Source organism: Lolium rigidum, chromosome 6 (assembly GCF_022539505.1).
Source record: "Lolium rigidum isolate FL_2022 chromosome 6, APGP_CSIRO_Lrig_0.1, whole genome shotgun sequence".
Lineage (NCBI taxonomy): Eukaryota > Viridiplantae > Streptophyta > Magnoliopsida > Poales > Poaceae > Lolium > Lolium rigidum.
In genome coordinates, this window is record NC_061513.1 from 25606311 (window position 1) to 25627331 (window position 21021).

Sequence of the window (21021 nt, forward strand, 5' to 3'; positions counted from 1 at the left end):
TTGGACGTATCAAAGACATGGGATGCCAACTAAAGAAGTTCATTTATGGATTAAAACAAGCCTCTAGACAGTGGTATCTAAAATTTAATGAGACAATTAAGAGATTCGAATTTAAAGAGAATGTTGAGGACAACTGCGTTTATGCAAAGTTTAAAAATGAAAAATATATTTTCCTAGTTTTGTATGTGGATCATAGCTTGCTTGCCAGCAGTGATGTCAGTCTACTACAAGAGACGAAGAAGTTCTTGTCCTTTGATATGACAGATCTTGGTGAAGATAGGAAAAATGGAGTCCTAGGACTATCGCAAAAAGACATATTTAGAAAAGGCTATAAAGAAGTACAATATGCATAAGAGTAATGCCACACCTACTCCTATAGTCAAGGGCGACATTTTTGGGAAACTTCAAAGTTACAAGAACCGATACGAGATCGATCAAATGAAATCGGTTCCATATACTTCGGCTTTTGGAAGCATACAGTATGCACAAATGAAATCGGTTCATATGCTTCGGCTATTGGAAGCATACAGTATGCACAAGTGTGCACTCGCCCTGACTTAGCTTTTATCACTGGGGTAGTTGGTAGATATCAAGAAAATCCAGGTATAGAGCACTGGAAAATGGTAAAGAAAGCATTGCGTTATGTGAAATGCACAAAGGACCACATACTAACATATAGAATATATGATTCCCTAGAAATAAGATGGTATTCAGATGCAGATTTTGCGGCACACAAAGATGATAGCGTTCACTCTTGCAGGAGGGGCAATTTTGTTGAGAAGCTCCGAACAGTCAATAGTTGCATCATCCACGATGTATGCATAATTTATAGCATGTTATGATGCCACGGGACATGCAATATGGTTAAAGAAATTTATACCTGACTTGAAAGTGATAGATTGTATTGATAAACCAATAAAAATTTACTGCGACAACCATCTTGCAATATTCTATAGTCACAACAACAAGTCGAGTAATGCTATAAAACCAATAGAGGTAAAGTATTATGTTGTGGAACATAAATTCTAGGATCACACTATAAGTCTCGATCATATAAGGATAAAGGATATGCTTGCGGATCCACTCACGAAAGGCTTACCACCCAGTGTGTTCAAGGAATACTCAGCCGGCATGGGTTTAAGGGAAAGCCTATGATTGCTGGATTATGATAGGCCCGAAAAGAAACATAAATTTTTCCAAAACAGAGAGGTATGTTGTAGCTGTCTGATTCTATCAACGAGTAAGCTGTGCCGATGAAACATGCTCTACGTACTAATCAGTGATGAGACGAGTAAAGTTAAAAGTTGAAAGTATATATATGTTGAGATTAAGAGGGAGAATACTAGGATGCTCCTCCCGTGTGGGCCCAACGGCCGACCGGGCCCCATTGATCTGAGCACTGATCGAGGGCTGATACGTCTCAAACGTATCTATAAGTTTTGATGCCCCATGCTTGTTTTACACCAATTCATATATGTTTTGCTGACACTTCATTGCAATTTTACATGATTTCCGGCACTAACCTATTAACAAGATACCACAGTGCCAGTTCCCTGTTTTATGCTGTTTTTGTATTTCAGAAAAGTTGTACATGAATTATTCTCGGAATTGGACGAAACAAAAGCTGAAGTCAATATTTTACCAAAACAAAGAAGAAGTCTGGAGGGCGGACAAAGAGGCGCCACAGGGCAGCCAGACCACCCCACGGCGCGGCCTGGGTGGGGCACGCGCCCAGCGGTGGTGTGGGCCCCCTGGCACCCCCACCGACCTAAATCCTCTGCCTATTTAAGCACGATCTCGGGAAAACCCTGGATACCCGAACCTCCATCCACAAAAAGTTCTGTCATGGACGCCATCGCAGAACCCATCTCGGGGGTTCTGAAGCTCTTCCCGGCACCCTGGCAGAGGGGAACTCATCGCCGGAGGCATCTACATCGCCATACCCACCTCCGAAGTGATGCGTGAGTAGTTCATCCCTGGACTATGGGTCCATAGCAGTAGCTAGATGGTTGTCCTCTCCAATTTGTGCTTCATTTATAGATCTTGTGTGCTGCCCTACATGATCAAGATCATACTTATGTAATCCTACGTGTTGTATTTGCTGGGATCCGATGAATATGGTATACTATGTTGAGGTCGATTATATATTCATGTCATATGTTATTTGTGATCTTGCATGCTCTCCGTTGCTAGTAGATACTCTGGCCAAGTAGATACTTGTGACTCTAAGAGGAAATATTTATGCTCGATAGTGGATTCATGCCTCTAGTTTTCTAGAAGAGTCACAATAACTTCTAAGATTGTAGATGTGTTGTTACTACTAGGGAGAAAACAACAATATTTTATCCGAGGGTAATTCTATTGTTTAGATTACACAAATGCTTAATGCAATTATGTGTTGCTTGCAACTTAATACTAAAAGGGGTGTCGACGCTAACCGGAAGGTGGATTTTTAGTCATAGACGCAGTTGGATTACGGTCTATGTATCATGTTGTAATGCACAATCAAATATCATAGTAATCATCTTGTCATGTATGATCAATATTCTATCAATTGCCCAGCTGTAATTTGTTCCCCCAACATGCTATTTATCTTTATGGAGAGACACCTCTAGTGAACTGTGGACTCCAGTCCTTTTTTCCTTTACACTGATAAATTCAACCACTGCAATCATGCTTTGTTTACTTACTGCAAACATCTCTTTCCACTCGATACGTCTAATACTTTGTGTTCAGCAAACCGGTGAGATTGACAACCTCACTGCAAGTTGGGGCAATGTACTTAGGTTGTGTTGTGTGGAGGTTCCACGTTGTTGCTGACGCCGGTAGTGCGCCCTGCCACTAGTCAGCTAGCAACACCTTCAGAAGTCACGCATTTCTCCTACTGATCGATTAAACCTTGGTTTCTTACTGAGGGAAAACTTGCTGCTGTGCTCATCACACCTTCCTCTTAGGGTTTCCCAACCGCTTCCACAACAACTGCCAACAAGATTGTCTGGCGCCATCATCGGAGCACCATCAAGATTTTCTGGCGCCGTTGCCGGGGACTTGAAGAAAAGTTACACCATAGAGATTTTCAACTCCCACGGCAACCTGCGCTAAGTAGGGGCACCCAACCCTCTATGGTTGGCGGGCCCCTGTGAGGCAGGCGGCACGCGTTACGTGTTTGATCGCTGCGCCGCACAGCCCACCGATAATCCTACCGATCTAAGAGTGCGCTATAGTGACGGGAAGCACCGCCACCGCCGCCACTTCCTCGCTCATGCTGTCGCCCTCGCGAGGCCCGTCTTCATAAATTGGGGGCCTCAGTGCGAATTATAAATTAGGGCCTAATTTTTAAAAATGTCATGAAACTAATGGACTAAAATCATATTTTCAGTTAGTATTATATAACTCCATATGCTATTTCACTTAGTATTACATTTACTAACTAATAGAATGAGAGTGTTAAATGAGTAAATGTATCACCAAAGTATTAAGCGAAACCTGGTGCTGTACAAAGAAAATATTATTCATCTAGCGTTTCTTGAAATGGAAATTTTAACTATATATCCTATTAATCAATCTTGAACCGCTAATGAACCATAGGTCAATCTATTATTTATTAATTATCGCCTATTTTTTTTATAGAGTCTGCATGATGTAGATAATACCTAGAAAAACTGCAGTGGAATGCCAAATATTCGCAGCAAGAAATCGTGAAAGGAAAGGAATCGGACAATCGAACGCAATCCTCTTTCTGGGCCTCAATTATTATAAACGTAATGCAGGAGACCTGAAGATATCGTTGGTAGCCTGGTGTCTTGGGCTAGTGCAGCATCCAATATAGCATCACCATCACTCCCTTAGAGGCATACATCATGGCCCGGCTGGAGCTCACTGGCTCGGCACTCGGCGGGAAGCAAGAAGGCAGAACCGCAGAAGCAAAACACAGACTAGTCACGGGCCACATTTGAGCTAGGTCTACCAATTTGGGGGCCTCCAGAATTCGGGAGCCCTGTTCGGTCAAGCATCTCGATCATGCTCATTGACGGCACTGGCCCTCGCCACCATGTTCAATACCTCTGGCTCGACGAGTCAGGGTGAAGGTACACACCTCTCATATCTCTCTCTCTCAGTCATCATTGTTTTCAGTTTATAAATAAAGTGCTACCGGTTAGATCTACACCTAGATGATTCTAGGAGTCTATCAGTACTGAGCAAAGATTTGCCTTGCCGTGTGTTTTTATTTGCCACTCGCAAAGAGGCTTTTTTGCCGAGTACCCGAGATTTGGCACTCAGCAAAGACCGAAATACTCAGCAACAATGTGATTTGGCGACTGCTAGGCGTCAGTCGCCGGATTTACGGGCAAAATCGGTCGTTCTCTGGGCCGTTTGATCGCGATCCAACACTTAGAATTAGCCATAGCAGAACTTTTACATTTGGCCCCTTTCTATTTTGATGAATCAACCCGCGGTCCTAGTCTTCTCCACATGACCGAAAGTATGTATCTTTTTTGTCCCGAACCTTCGAGATATTTACAGCGAAGGACATACCTGAGGCTACAGAGTATTACAACAAAATCAGTCCCTCTACGTACAAAAAAAAAATATACTATTACAACAAATTAATACAATAAATTTGAAAAAGGGAGTGTTACAAAAATGATTTAACAAAAAAATTATTGATTACAATAAAATAAATCTTCTAAAATCTACAAAAATAAGAAATATTTACAACAAAAATACCACATATTTTGTAGCAACTAAAAAATAGCTAACCAACAATTTTTTATCCAGATTGATTTACAACAAAAAATTATCAACAATTTCTACAAAAATTACAATTGATTACAACAAAAATAAATAATTAAGTTATTAGCAATTATTATTAACAACTAAATCAAATAAAAAAATTAGACGTTTACAACAATAGTCAACGGCAATATCAATATTATTTTTAGCTATTTACAACAAAAAAATTCATATGTTTTTGTAGCCATGGAAAAGTGGTTAACAAAATTTTATTTTGGTATAAAATTGAATGACAATAAAAGTCACCATCTATTTGAACCAAAAACACAATTAATTACAACAAAATCCACAAACTTGTGGCAAACACCCATACATACATTACAACATTTTGCATGTGCTTTCTCTACAAAACTTGTGCGCGTTATTTACAAAAATAAATAAGGTATGCAACATCCAGGAAAATCTGGCGTTTTCCATATCATTTTGTAATAGAAACGTGGATGCATATTTTTGATGCCTGGGTGGTGGTGGGCTTCAGCATAGCTAGCTTTGGTGATAGTGGTCTTCGGTGTAGCAGACCATGGTGGTGGTGGGCTGTAACGTACATGGATAGTGGCCCAAAAGGGGACAAGCAAGGGAGCGATCCGGACGACCTATCTTTTGCTTCGAGGGGTCGCCGGATGCGAAACGTTTTCCATGTGATTTCTGGTAGTGCTAATGCATAGGGTGATGGCTTGATCTTCATTACTTTCTTTTTCGCTGAGAGTCCTTGATAACCTTTTATATGACCGTCCGATACCCATTCTGATTTACATATCTATTGATCTATAGGTGGAATGGTGTAGATGGGTTGATTGCTACAACGAACTAAGTTGCTGTTGACTTTCTTGAATATATAATAAGGCTATTCCCTGATTAGTCCGCAGGCGCCGCATGGGATACCCTGAGAATCATCGTTGTCGAGATCCGATCATCCTTACGCCCATAGATGTAGATCTTGCTTTGGAGGAAGTTGCACTTGCCCACATACACAAGTCGAAGCCCTAGCATAGACAATGAAGCTCATATGCGATTCCCCGGCACACAAGTCCGTGCCGGACAAGTATGTCCTGCCTCCGGAGAAACGCCCTTGCGACCACGAGCTACTGGATGATCTCTCGGTTGCCCTCCCTGTCATCGACCTCCATGGAGCCGTCGGAGAAGGACGCCGACAAGTCGTTGGCGAGATCATGGAGGCCGGCAAGGAGTTTGGCTTCATCCAGGCATGTTAGCGCGCTCTGTGCATACAAATGCACGTTGCTTTGCGTTGCTAATTCATTGCCATGCACAGGTAATTTGTGCTCCTTGCCATAAATTATTCCATGCATTCTGTTTGTAGGTGGTGAACCACGGTGTGGGAGAAGACGTGATTCAGGGCTTCCGAGAGGCGGCAACGGAGTTCTTCAGGATGCCAGAGGAGGCAAAGCTGAAGTACTACTCCATTGACCACAACAAGCCTTTCCGGATCTTCTCCGGCTCACTCACGTCCCATAACGACGGCAACGACATACGCTACTGGCGCGACTGCCTCAAGCTTCGGTGCTACCCTGTCGAGAGGCTGATGCACCAATGGCCATCGCAACCAGAAATGTTCAGGTAATGATTTTATGGTGATCTACCCGTAACGGCATGACAACTGCTTCTCATGTGCATCCTCATTCCTCAATCTTTCACCACTGATGACATTAATTGTGTTATTAGTGAGCCAATTAAATTATGTTTACATGGTTTACTACTTGCTAAGGCAGCATTGTTTATCGGGTAACGCAGAGAGCATCTTGCCAAGTACGCGGTGGCAGTGCAGGAGCTAGCGCGAAGGTTCCTCCGGTTGATCGCCGAGGGGCTCGGATTCGATAACCATGATTTCTTCGAAGGGGACCTCAGCGGCGGGGAGACGCTGATGAACGTGAACTACTACCCAAGGTGCCCCGACCCGAGCCTTACGATGGGAATCCGGCCACATTCCGACCGCCACCTGCTCACCATTCTGTCCCAGGGCGAAGTCAGTGGTTTGCAGGCCAAGCACAGGGGACGCTGGATCCGTGTCCAACCCATACACAACGCCTTTGTCATCAACTTCGGGCTTCAGATGGAGGTCTCACACTCTCACATGGCATCAATTCTACAGATGTGCTGCCCAGTTTATTTTAGATCAAAGAGAGTATATATATGCACTATCCGCAAAAAAAAGAGAGAGTATATACACACATCAGCTAATTGTATATTTGTTCGATCCTTTTGTAGATTGTGACAAATGGGCTGCTTCCAAGCGTGGAGCATCGGGCGGTGACCAACTCGGCAAAGGCGAGGATGTCGGTGGCATCACTTATCACGCCCAAGATGGATTGCAGGGTTGGTCCGGCGCCGGCGATGTTGGATGAGGAGACAAACCCTCCCAAGTTCAAGGACTTCGTATGCAGCGAGTTCGCGGAGGCGTATGAGGCCGCTGCTGGCAACAGGGAAGCCGTGCTCGACTTCAAGATTCATCACACTCAAAATCCAGCTTGCGTCAATCAACAATTCAACATGCACTGATTTCATGACTTCTGAAACAGCTTTTCGTTTCTTCATCTTTACTATCCCAACAATGATTGTCAATCAACATGCATGCTGACTTGTGCAGAGGGTTATCTTTGCTGCTCATTGTAAGGGCATCTCCAACGAGGCGACGCATTTAATTATCGGCGAGCGTTCATTTACGTCGCCTCGCGAACGTGAAAATGACTGTTTTTGTCCGCACATCCGTTTGCGTCTGGGGATGGCTCCAGTGGGGCGACACATTTTTTTCTACTTGTTTTTTTTTCTCTTCTCCATTTAAACATAGCTCCAAATATTATATATTGGAACATGGTTTTACACAAACTAATACATAATTTGGAACATGGTTTACACAAACTAATATATAATTTGGAACATGGTTTACACAAACTAATATATAATTTGGAACATGGTTTACACAAACTAATACATATCGATAGTCCACCGATAGAAGTTGCAGCTAGCCTCCCGTAGCTGCAAGTGCGCCGGCTCAACGCCATCGACGAACTCGGCGAACTTGTCCGGGAGCCGATTGATGCCGAGTGGGTCATCGTCGATGCGGAGGAGGAACTCGAAGTAACGCTCCACCTGCGAAGACGAGGAGGGCGCAGATGACAACGACCGTGGGACCGTAGCTGCTCCACAACAGCGGCCCCTGCCCCATCCCTGGGGGCGCCCAGGCCCGCGGCCTCAACCGCCTCGCTGGCCACCAGGACCCGCCATGGACTTCCTCGCGGGCCTGGCTGCGTCGCAGGAAGAGCTAGGCGGCTCTACAGTAGAGCTTGTGGCCGCTAGGGTTTGTGTGGAGGAGTGGATGAGGAAGAAGAGCTCACGCCCTCTTTATATAGGCCGGAGGCAGGCGACTGCCGCGGGACGCGTGGGGTCGCCATTACTGCGTTGGCGAAGGTGGGCGGCGGCCGCTCGGTAGGCGAGGCATCACCATCAACGTGGCGCAGACTGCCGAAGCGACGCAGCGCGCCAGTCGCTGGCGCGCCTGAGAAGACGCATCGATGCAGGGGTCGCTGCCAGGCGGCCCGACGAAACGTCCGCCAGACGCGAGCGGACACTTTGCGCGTCCGCGCAGCATCCGTAGAGACGCATCCGAGGCGCATATTTGGGCCCGGTTTGCGTCGTTGCGGACGGCCCGGACACTTTGCGTCGCCCAGCTGGAGCAGGGACCCGACGCATTTTTCCTCTCGGCGACCCTAATCAGTAATATGCACAAGTTTAGGGGATTGACTATACTTCATATGTGTCGGTTTATTAGGGTAATACGTAGTTTAAATAAAAATTTGGCCATTAATTTGGTCAACAAAATTTGAATTATATGTTAGAAAAATTACATTATTTAATTCACATTTTAAATAGGTTCTAGTGGTATAATTCTCATGGTATATAATTTATATTTGGTTACTATATTTATAGTCAGTTTTTTCTTGAACTACTTGTTACCCTAATAAAACCAGTAGGAAGGGTGGTAGCATGTTTCAACAAAGAAAAATGCATCAAACCTAGAGAGGAGAACAAGAAATGGACTTTTAAAGTAGACATGGAGATAACTATTGATGCCACAAAGATTTAGTGTATAGACATATTTAAATTTTGACAAATTTGGGACATCCTTTTTGGGACGGAGGAAGTTTTGTCCTTGGTGTTAGTTGTAGAAAGAGCAAGTGGGTATAAAAATAAATACGGTGCAGAGATACTAGATAGCCTCTCAAAGTATGAAGACGATAAGAAACAGAGGGATATAATTTAAGCAAAAGTCCAAGAAAAAAAGGATCAGCAAAGTATGTTGATCCTTTTTCTCGCTGGATATAAGCCTGTGTCATCTCCAAAGCATGCATTTGTTCATGCAACCGTACATACACAAGCTATATACTTCGCATGTGTACTACTATTACATTTAGCATGAAAGAATCATCTATATCTATATCGACATCTTTATCGAAAAATATCTATATCGACATAAAAAAGACATAGAGCAGCGTGATCGGAAAGATTTTAACCGTCTGGTACTACATCAAATGGTTCACATAGCACCCATGTTTCATGCTAAGACTACTCACAATAAAAGTATCATAGGTATACTGTATTATAGCACATACTACTAGAAAAAATTAATGTCAAGTAAATCACTCCTATGAACGCACACACGCACACCCTACCCCTATGAGCACCTCCAAGAGACTGCGTTGAAGAATTGATCCGGCGGGTCTTGAGATTGACGAAGTCACCACGGGCGCCTCGCTGTCGACGGGAACGTCGCCTCCCACTGAAGAATATTCCGCCTTTATGAGACACCAAAGTGTAAAATCTGGGATTTGAACTCTGGTGGGCTTGAGGTGCCACTGCCCTCCTAACCATCCAACCACAGGTTGATTCTCAAACAGCTTTTATGTCAGTGATACTAGTCTGGCTCCCCTTATTTTTTCTCTTCAATTAGCATTCAAGATTGCTTAAATTAGGGAGGTCATCTTTATGCACGCACTAATTAACCGGGGATATACAAACGGAAAGCTAGTCACATCAAGCAAGCGTTCACCTCCTCACATTAATCATATAATAAAACGAAAAGGAGAGTTATTATAGAGTTTAAAGGGAGAAAATCGTGCAACTAATAAGTAATAACCTGGAGATTTAGTTCTTCAAGTATTTTTGATCAATCCAGGGGAAGTTTACCTCTTCACCAAAAAAAAGACTTAATTTTTTGATCAATCCAGGGGAAGTTTGCCTCCCAAAAGATAATGCTACACTTTGTGATACTCCGTATTTGTTTTTCAAGGATTACACACGTGCACCATTACTAGTAAATTCATTTGCACCCTGTGCTACATTTCTCATTGAGTAGGAAATATTCAGAAACAAAGAGATGAAGACACAAAACTTATATGGAGTCACACACCAAATGTTAATCAGAACCTTTAGTGAGTACGTACGTACGTTGTTTCATTGTTTGTCCTCCCTTTCTCAGGCTGCCTTTTCTTGTCAGTTCAACTGTCGTTTGACTCTCTGGGCTGGAGAGTACGTCCTGTTCTTATTCCAGTGCGAGTTAAACCCGCATTGCATCTGCGCCGAAAATCGACCGGTGAGCTAGCTAATAAGAAACGAAAAAGGGCAAATCGGCACAACGATCGATCGGTGGAATTGATGATGAACAACAGATGGACCGTGCGTACGTGATGCCATTCAATCACTTAGTAGTACCTGTGTTTGCCTTTTACCTTTTGTCAGCATTATGACTGATCGATGTAGCTAGCCCATGCCAAGCGTGATCAACCAAAAAATATTTACCCAACAAAGTATAGTGATTTTTCCCCTCCTACACGTACGCGTCGATCACCTGTTATCTCTAGCTAGCTATCTACCCTAACCTACCAACCATCGTCATCGATCTCCTTCAGCATGTACTACTCGTTACCTTGACATGCTATATAACTCCACGACGGGCACGAGACAGATAGATAGATCGTAGGTGCGTGCGTGACGCTCGATCGATCGCTGGTCTTATTCTAGCTCACCGGCCTTCTTCTTCAACTGACCGATCGGTCGACGATCCCCATGGCCATGGACGCCGGCAGCAATGCCACGGGGACGCGGCTCAGTCTCTTTGTTTTACACCTCACCATCCTCTTTCTTCTCGGCGGCGGCGCAGAGGCGGCGACGTCGTTCAGCTTCACCAACGCGTGCGCGCACCCGGTGTGGGTGGGCGCGCTCAACGGGGCCACCTCGCCTCCCCTATCCCACACCGGCTTCTACCTCGCCTCGGGCGCCACCTCCTCCCTCGCCGCCCCGTCCTCCGGCGCATGGTCGGGCAACTTCTGGGCGCGCACCGGCTGCGCCACCGACGCCTCCACGGGCCGCTTCTCCTGCGCCACCGCCGACTGCGGCTCCGGCGACGTCGCCTGCAACGGCCGCGGGCCGGCGCCGCCCGTCACGCTCGCTGAGATCACCCTTGCCGCGCCCGGCTCTGGCGGCCTGGACTTCTACGACGTCAGCCTCGTCGACGGCTTCAACGTGCCACTCCGCATCGCCCCTTCCGGCAACACCAACGGCAACAACGGATGCAGCGCCGCGGCGTGCGCCGGCGACGTGAACGCGGTCTGCCCCTCGGACCTACGCGTGCAGTCCGGGTCGGCGGTGGTGGCGTGCAAGAGCGCGTGCAACGCCTACGGCAGCGCGCGCTACTGCTGCAGCGGCGACTACGGCACGCCGGCGGCGTGCGGGCCAACCAACTACTCGCAGGTGTTCAAGGCCGCCTGCCCGACGGCGTACAGCTACGCATACGACGACGCCAGCTCAACCTTCACCTGCTCCGGCGCCGCCGTCTACGACGTCACAGTCTGCCCTGCCAATTAATTATTAGTTAATTTTCTGATTCTAATGCTGCAATAATAACACAGCATGAATGCAATTTATTTACTTCGCTGGAAAAAGATCGAAGGGGCTCGAGTACTACTCCGGCGTGAATGCAATTTATTTACTTCGGTGAAAAGATACTATCGGGATCGGTTTAACAGAAGTATAAATAGTTTTAAGGAAACGGTTCGACCATTATTTTATCAATAATATATAAAATATATGTCATGGACAACATTTTTTAAAATACAAATCTAATGATATTTTATAGATATTTAATTCATATTTTATTGTTCAAATTAATGGTTAAGTTTATCTTAATTATTTTGAAAAGCTTAGGTGTTCTACTTTCTAATGATGTCATTTTTATATTATACAATTGAAACTACATATTACGTTGGCCAAATAGATAACCTAGAGATACGAATAAGCCCATAAACTAGGACGGAAAGAATAATATGCATGCACGTATTATTAAAATCGGTCCGGAGAAAGTAGAGGAGATGAATGGTGCAACAACACAACATCAATTTGTTACTTTAACATGTCTCGTAATATACAAAATAATATAACATAGTATATGTTCTGTGTATTTATTTTAATATTTGGTACTCCCTCCGTTTCCAATGCACTTTTAGCTTTCAAATTTGTCCACAAAATAATGTACTTCTCACTTTTCAGTGCATTTTAAACTAGATAAAAGTGCCCCTTTCATCCCACGGGAATCAAATAACATATATCACATTGTTTTCTTGTTTTCTATATGCACTTAACTTATTGAAGGTGGAGAAATTAAAGAGAGAATAAATAATAAGTTGCACCTTTTCAATACAATTTTTTAATCTTTTTTGGAGAACTGAAACGTCCACTCTTCCAAGGATAGAGGAAGTAGCACAAAATGTAGACAAACAAAGCCAACATGGCATGATAGTTACGGGCATTATATATGTGCTCACTCACAACTTTTCATATGTGCATAAGCAATGACGTGAACCTTAGTGCGGAATTGATCCTCTAATTTTGGGGCTAGGTTTTGTACCATTTAAGATTACGTATCTTGTAGATGTTTCACAAAATAAAAACCTGTTTTGGCACTGAAAAATAAAAAATATGATTTCTATGGCTAGGTCAAGAAAATCCATAAAGTCAACACCGCTTCCCATCCCAAACACCGCATCGGTGCGCAATATGGGTTTGTTCATAGGAGGTAGCTCATATTGTGAAGACTGTTTTGGAATAATTGTTGTATTCCATTCCGTCATTTTACTTGCAATTAGGTCTCATATGCTTCTTGCGGAGTTCTCCATTTTTCTATTTTTCTGAGTGAACTGTGCTCAAATTGGGACCCTCCGGAACAACTTTTCGCAAAAACGGGGAATGCGAGACCCGGGATTAGCTTACGCTTAGAGCGATTGCATCTCGTACTTATGCATTATAGCATATTTTCTAGTTCTTTAAACATTTTCCTCACCAGATAATGATGGTATTTCAGAATTTAGAGTTATATCATCTCGAAGCTCTGGTCTGCATAATACTGCAGTTAAGAAAGGCAAGTTCATCACTTGCTCATGCTATTTGATTATTTTTATTAAATTACTTGTAAAGTACTATACTTATCACTCCTACATTAAAAATCAAAACATTATTTTTACAATTATGAATATGACTATGTGATGGGCAATAAAACTATGGTTTGAGGTGATGGTGGAGGTTCCATTGCAACTAGGAAAGCTATTCACGTAGGATTAACAACAAATATCGTCCAGTGATTCTAGCATCGTATATTACGTGTTAACCATAAGATATTTAATGGGACGGAGAAGTCAGCTGTACTTTTTTTCTTTCGAATATCAAAGGATGCCTATTTGCCATAGCTATGGGGTGTTGCTGGTCCCACAGTAAGGTCGAGAGGCAATTAAGCTCTCCGGTCTAAATTGGACGTCTCGTGCAATATGGTCTATGATGGATTGTATCATGGTGGGTTGCCGTTGAGCGAACGAAGACCCGCTAAATACAAAAGGGTGGGTATGCGGGGTCGCGGAGAAGGACAGTGATTGGCTTGAACCTTATATTGGGCCTCACACCAAGGAAGTGTGGACGGGAAAGATCGTCCGGTTGGCAACAAGGATGAGTGCTCTTATGGGTAAAGTAACACACCTCTGCAGAGTGTATTGAATTGTGACATGTCACTCCCTGTTTCGGGAAGGAACTACGAACGCAGCAGGAAAGGAACTCCATGAAGTTCTAGTCAACCTGTGAAGACTGACGGACGTAATTTTCAAAATAAAATAAATCTTTTGAAGAAATGATTACGAAAACTTGTATTTGTCTACGACTTTCTGGTATGTGGTTGTAGCTATTGCATGATACACCTATTTCAATTATTGAACTTGCTGAGTACGCCCGTACTCATCCGTTCCCTCTTGAACCCCTGCTTATATTCAAAGTCATCGAATGAGGAACTACCGTGAAACTCGAAGATAAAGAAGTCAGCTAAAACAAGATGGAGAACTCAATCAATGAAGTTAGGGGAGTCAACTTCTAAATCAGCTAGGGTGGAAACCTAGACTAGTAATAGAAGGGAATCATTTCCATAATCCTAGCACCTAAGCACCTAGAGTTCTATCAGATTTCTCTAACACAAGACAAGTACATCTAGAGATAGAGTTAGCCATGAGTTAGCCTACGAGATATTCTTCGTTGTAAAGTAGGAGTCTGTGTTGATCTTATGTAAATAGTTCATGTGTACTTTTATAGACATGCCTTGGACTCGCATATGTTTCTGTTGCCACCCTGAGGGATGTAATACTAGTGGAACATTGTTTCATCGGTGTTATGTATACAAATTGCGTACTACAACATGCAGTGGTATGCTAGGCCACCGCACACACCGTATAGTTTAAAAATTTGTCGTGCGTCGGTACACGGCATGGACAAGCGCTGTCAGACCGTCGCGAACCATCAAGTCACTTTTCAGTGTTGTGCATTGCAAGAAAACACACTGCAAAGGCCCTTTCCGTGTACATGTCGAAGCACACGGCAAAAAAAAAAACCTTTGTCGTAGGACTTTTTGCCGTGTACACTTTGCCATGTGTCGACACACGTCAAAGCCCTTTGCCATGTTCCGGGCCCTCTTTTGTAGGTTCATTTGGCCACAACTAAGTGTTTGGCATGATGATCAATATAATAATAAATATTACATATTCATGGGACTCCCAAGACTCAACCGTTACTCGATTACATGAAAACCACTCGATTACATGTACTACATATTATGCTTGAAAATATTAAATTATACCTCATACGCAGTGGTGGAGCTTGCCCAATTATTTCCATCTAAGTCCGTAAAATAAAATTGTCTTCATAGATTCGTCCAAGGCTAGGGGCGGTGCCCCCCCCCCCCCCACTTGCGCGCCCCGCCCCCGAGTTACATGTAGCTACAACCGTGCTTATACGACTAGAAATTAGAAGATTTAGCAACATAAATAACAACAACCATTAGCATAATTTCTCAAACTGCAAGCGGGACAGAGCCACGGTCATGGTGTTCAAATCTGCCTCCGAGAAAGGGTGAATCTATTGGAGATTCACCGCCGCCGCCCTCCAGCGGCGAGCGTCCCTGAAGCAGTAGCAGCAACTGATAATGAATAGGACAACCACGAATATACTGTCTATAATTGGCACGGCCATCACCAACCGCCATGACGGGTGTACATGCTGATGCCATCGGTCAAGTCCCATGCTGGGAGCGGCGTACTGCGTCCAAGTCTGGTGGTTGGTGCTAGCTGCCCGCGGTGTTCGGAGGGGTTGAGAGCTGAAGCAGACAAGACCAAGAAAACTGCATTAAACCTGGGATTAAGGGAGAGTACTAAGAACTTTCGCAAAAAAGGGAGAGTATCCGCCGGCTCAGTCTTCCGAAGGTGCTCATAGGGGTGGGGTGTGCGTGTGTGCGTTCATAGGGGTGAGTGTATGCGCGTGTATGTGAGCGTCTGCGTTTGTACTGTGTTTCTCAAAAAAAAAAAATTAAATGGAGCTTTTGGGTCTCAGATATACCTCAACCTGGAACCTGGAGCCTCCGCTGGAGTAGTGCATAGGCTGTGTCCTGAGGGGCATTTGATTTTTGAGTAAAAATAGTAAAACTGGTCTACCTAGGAGCTTCCACATCAATTTGAAGTCTCCAACCGTAGGATAATGTTCTTGGACGTCACAGATCGCCCGATGGTTTGCTGAGCGTCGTGGGAGAAGTTTTACCGTCAGCCCTACGAGTCACGCTCGGCCCAACGTAGATGGGCATGTACTCCAGAAACTTATCTAGGTGGCCTGTAGTTCACCGGGCCTTGTACAGTGACGTTCTGGTTCGACGGCCCGTTCTTACTTATTTTCACAGTGGGCCACCTAAGCTTTGCTGCTCCAGCAGGGACTGAGATCCGGTGCCTCGCTGAAAGCAAGGCACGCAGCGCCTTGAGGCATGCAATCCGCCGCTCGTTCACATCCAACGGCTAACGGCGCCTAATGACTAAAACTCACGCGATGGAGCAGCAGTTAACGTCAAACAGGTATCTTTCTGCTCACGCGCTCAAGGCAAACAATCCACGCCGGCGCTGAAGCTTTCGTCGCCGCGCCGCGGGGAAGGAAGAGAGCTCGCGTCAGCGCGCCACAGCAGAGTGAGAGGATACGGTCCGACTGCTCCTCCATGGTGAGCTCCGGCGACGTCCACACCGGAGGAGACGACCTCGACGGGCACACAGCTGCGCCAACCACCGGCAGCTCCATTCGCCTTCCATCCGGCACCTGCTACAATGTGACGACGAGCTTGATGGCGCCCAGCGAAGCGACAAAGGAAGGTCGTCGGAGGGAGCAGAACAGGGCGTCAGATGGGTTCTCGCCGGCGGCCGACGAACGGGCGGCAGACGGAGGCAGACGGAGGTACGCGGAGGCGGAGCAAGCATGAAGGAGGCGAATGTGTACGGCGCCGGCTGGCGGCGGCAGAGCTGTGCCCGGGAAGACTCAGACCGCGTCGCTCGTTTGCCTTGCTCCCGCATGAGGACGGAGGGGTTGACTCGTTTCTCGCCACGCCTTGTGGAGCTGTATGGGCTGCTGTCCGTTGGATGTGGAACGAGCGGCGGATTGTACGCCTCAAGGCGCTGCGTGCCTTGCTTTCAGCGAGGCACCGGATCTCAGTCCCTCCAGCAGTAGACGATCCATCCGGCCGAGTGCCGACGGTACCGCCTCCATTGTGACGCCTTCTCACCTCCGTGTGCGTGCCAGCGTGAACAAGATGATACGACCAGAGAGGAGATGGTTGCGAGATCCGAGAAGCAACATCGCTGATCTGCTCCGTTCAGGTTCGATCGGACCCATGTAAGCACTCTATAATATCGTCGTGTTTTACACGTGCTGCATAGGATTCGCCTCTTATTTATTCTTCCTTGCATGAAACAATGAGATGATCTCGAGTTTTTATCTCAGTTGTCCTCGTGGAATTAAAGCCCGTTGGTACCTAGACTACTAGAGTGATCCCAGTGCGTGGATACAGATTATTGACCAGGGAACACTTATTATCTGACTTTGTGTCCGTCTATGATTTGAAGTACAGCATGTACATGATTGATTGAACACCATGATCATTATTGCCAAACTTGAATTAATATTTTTCATGTTTGTGTACTGAAAAGAACCATGTCATGTGAAATATGATATCGTAGGAAAACTCTGGTGAGGCATGCCTTCGCAATTTTGCCGATTCAGAAGGAGACGGTCCCTTCATATATTGACTGTCCAGATAGTTCGTTATTTGTTCTATGTTGTCCTTCACTCCTGCCTCATGTTATTGTGTGTGACACTCTACAAAATTAGCCTCTTTCTGAAATGAGATCCCATTTTTCGATAAAGGGAATATATTAATATAAAAAAGATACCAATTACACCCAGCCTCTGCAACAGCGTACCACCCTAATAGCACTACGGATGCACACAGCCAAAAAAAAAACTAAGAAACAAAAGTCCCGCTACAGCATCTCGGCCTAACAACAGCAATACATCCAACGCCAAGACAACACCTGAAATACAGACTCTCCAAAAACGACGCCTCCAAGAAGGGAACAGTGCTCTAACACCGTCGTCGCCTGATCATAGATCTTAGATTTTCACCCTAAAGATAGCCCCCGCTCTCAAAACAATGCCTCCAACAAGGTCATGACCAGGCACAACCAGTTAAGGCCAGACCTTGGGTTTTCACCCTGAAAGGTAGGACTCTCAACTTCACATGTGTTGTCGCCCCCACTTTCATACCGCTGCTGTGAAGCCTGGAACACCAAGCAAGTCTCTCAACATCGCGGAGACTTGAACCTCCCTTAGCTAGTCCTCCCCCCCGGCCTTCATAAACTTCTCTTCTTCCGACTTTCATCATGGATCCATAGTTACTTGATGTCAACACAAAAAAGAGCTTCGCGCCACTCCCTCAAGAACCAATCGGTCGGAATAAAAGCATGGGTGTGCACGACCGAATACCACCTATCCAGCAAACTCCAGGCAAAAAGCACTGTTACATTCGCCGGCGGAGCCTTCCAGAACTCAACACACCGGCCAGATCACGAGTCCAGGCCTCCGGTAGATCTTCCTCTTCACGCAAGAGTGACCCTAGGACCGCCGCCTTTATTCAGGTTGGACCCCCACGTCGGCGACCATCCCGGGCTGGCCACTCCAACCCTCCACCGGTGACACCATCGCCGGCTTCCATGCTCTTCCATCATGCCGCCGGAACACGGTGATAGATCGATAGATCCACCCCCACCAACCGCAGGCCGACCCTCTCCAGCGAACAAGAGGGCCACCTCCACCGTCGTACCCAAGGCTGCTGCACCGGGCGACCTCGTGTCGCGGAAGAAGCGCGAGATCGCCTCCACTCATCAGCGAGAGGCGGGGGGGGGGGGGATGGCGCAGGCCATGGGCCTGGCCTGGCCGCCCACCAGCCCCCGCTGGGGTGCTGCGGGGGAGAGCCTACGGGAGAGGGGTCCGCAGCGCAGAGTCGCCGCCGCCCATCACCCGCGCCGACCGATTCGCCGTTTGCGTCGAGGAGGAAATCCCGTCCGCTGTCACCCACGTTGACGAGGAAGGGGCTCCGCCACCGCCACGCCCCGTGGGTCTTTGCCCCGGCGGCGCTATCGGCGGCGGTGGCGGTTAGGGTTGGGGTGGGGGCCGGGAGAGGAGAGGCGGCGGCGGTGTGTGTTTGGTAGACCAAGTTTAACATGAATATGTACATCCTTATTATGCATTTAGGGAACATAAACATTAGGATACATTTTTATACATGATATTATGCAGGTAGATTATTTTTCTTTTTCTAACATTTTAGTTTCTTGCTGACAAGTTCTTTGCGATGTAAAAAACATATGTTGGGTACATGAATTAGATCACGTATGCATGACCTCCTTGTTGGTAGCAATAACATTGCAGAGTTATCGGTTGTATCAAACAATGCAAAGGGAAATGTCTGGCTCATATGAACCAGAAAAGAAGAACAGTGGAATAAGGACTGATCTAGACTATGTACCTCAAGTTTCAGAAATCTCTCTTAAATAATCAGGATACCTTGCTACTGACATATATGGAAGTCATTTACTTTTCGTAGTCCAATTTTTCGAATCTTGGTTAACTAATGTATCATTTTTAGATCTGTGCAAGAATTTGCAATACAAGGCACATTGTATCTGAACTATTTCTTATTTATAAATAATAAACTCTGAATATCTATTGTACATAGTTTTTTATGGCAAACTTGTTGTACCAAATCGCCATGCAGATAGTACAAGTAAAAAGGGTATGTGTCAATGCCATGTGAACTTTGTGGTGACTGAAATCCCTAGAACAAAATTATAGTGTATTTACATTATGTCTTATGTTTTCTTGCTTTGAATATATTAATTCATTTGTATGTGGATTTCTCTTGAAACTCTTATCAACAAAGCTGGTATTTTCTGCCATGCCTTCCAATATATACTTTACTATCTTAACATGTCATCTTTCAGCGACGACCATAGATAGGTACGGTTGCATGGAATTTTTACTACAGTACGTGTCCATGGAATTACTTGCATAGGCTTAAAAAAAGCGGGTTGATATATAGCTAACACATAAAAAAATAGGTTTCCGATACATTGAAGTCTACAATATTTTATTTTGTGATCAAGCGATGCTTCCAATGCATAGTAATCAGAGGTACAAAAACATCTCTTGAATCGTCTTCCCTATGATAACATGTTACATTTGAGTAAGAGTTCCTTTTGATTTTCTAATCAAATCTTTAAATGCCACTATTCTTACGTACAAACTATCAAAATATTCTCTCAAGCCTATCCTTAATTTCATAAAGCACAATAGTGTTATATCTTAAGTGAAAATGCTGGTATATAAATGAGCCAGAGGTTGCAAGCAAGAATATTTCATTCGAGTTGTAGAGGATGTGTCGGACTTTTTTGTTGTTGAGAAAACAATTATTTTTCAAATTAATTATGTGATTTTTATTTGCTAGAAATTTTACATTTTATATGAAAAATTAAGAGTTATTTGCATAGTTTCAGTACGGTATTTTAATGCTTAAATTTATTTAAAACCTTGTGTTTCCATTATTTCTGCTTTACGGATCATATGGAGAACAAAAGATTTTGTGAGTTTACGCATATTGCATAGAGTACATCCATGGTCAATTTTTCGTGTTGTTTCAGTCTAACGATTTATTATAGTTTTATGTGCAAGTTGATAAAAGAGAGGGGGGAGAATAATCCACAAAATATTGATTGGATGAACCAGATAAATTCCTGTGTGCATTGGTACATATGTTGAAAGTGTGGTTGCCATTTTTATTTATTTTCATGTTACAATTTTCGTTATGGACATTTGATTTCCCTTTTCTGATGGTAGTCAAAACTCATATGCAAATATCGAAAGGCCTCATGCCGATCTTTATTAAGAAGAAAGAAGTGTGTTACAGCAAGCTGCTGTCAGCTCCGAGGCAGAGCAATGCAGCGAATATTCAGCAACCAGATAGGCCTGGGCTGCAGAAAGAGTAGCAAACAGCTACTGAAACTACAGAGCTACAGCATAAGAGAGAAACACGACACAGCCATAGGCAACAAGGACGAAGACTGCAGTACAACTACTCAGTGGCAACGATCAGGCTAGCAGATCTCCAGATAGCGATGTCGTCCCTGATGCCATCAAAAACCTCCTCAGCTGAGTGTTGCGCATCCTCAAAAATTCTTGCGTTTCTTTCCTTCCAAATCTTCCAATGTATCAGGATGACAACGGTGTCAAAGTCACGTCGCAGCGGCTTGGGGGCCTGCTTCCTCGCTT

At 44.8% G+C, this 21021-nt stretch overlaps 2 protein-coding genes across 2 annotated transcripts; both read left to right on the plus strand.

Moving 5' to 3' along the window:
* Positions 1-5789: 5789 nt before the first annotated feature.
* Positions 5790-7308, plus strand: LOC124662319 (2'-deoxymugineic-acid 2'-dioxygenase-like). The gene is made up of 4 exons (XM_047200170.1): positions 5790-5996; positions 6113-6369; positions 6544-6868; positions 7018-7308. Exons 1-4 carry the CDS (start codon positions 5790-5792, stop codon positions 7306-7308), a joined length of 1080 nt encoding a protein of 359 aa, XP_047056126.1.
* Positions 7309-10872: 3564 nt separating this feature from the next.
* Positions 10873-11670, plus strand: LOC124666470 (thaumatin-like protein 1b). Its single transcript, XM_047203819.1, has one exon. It carries the CDS (start codon positions 10873-10875, stop codon positions 11668-11670), a length of 798 nt encoding a protein of 265 aa, XP_047059775.1.
* The last annotated feature ends 9351 nt before the right edge of the window (positions 11671-21021 follow it).

Bases quoted from the DNA above. Each gene is read 5' to 3' on its own strand.
- LOC124662319 (XM_047200170.1), top strand. From the start codon at position 5,790: ATGAAGCTCATATGCGATTCCCCGGCACACAAGTCCGTGCCGGACAAG. The intron at 5,997-6,112 runs GCATGTTAGCGC...TTCTGTTTGTAG, and splicing joins AGGAGTTTGGCTTCATCCAG to GTGGTGAACCACGGTGTGGG. The intron at 6,869-7,017 runs GTCTCACACTCT...ATCCTTTTGTAG, and splicing joins ACTTCGGGCTTCAGATGGAG to ATTGTGACAAATGGGCTGCT.
- LOC124666470 (XM_047203819.1), top strand. From the start codon at position 10,873: ATGGCCATGGACGCCGGCAGCAATGCCACGGGGACGCGGCTCAGTCTC.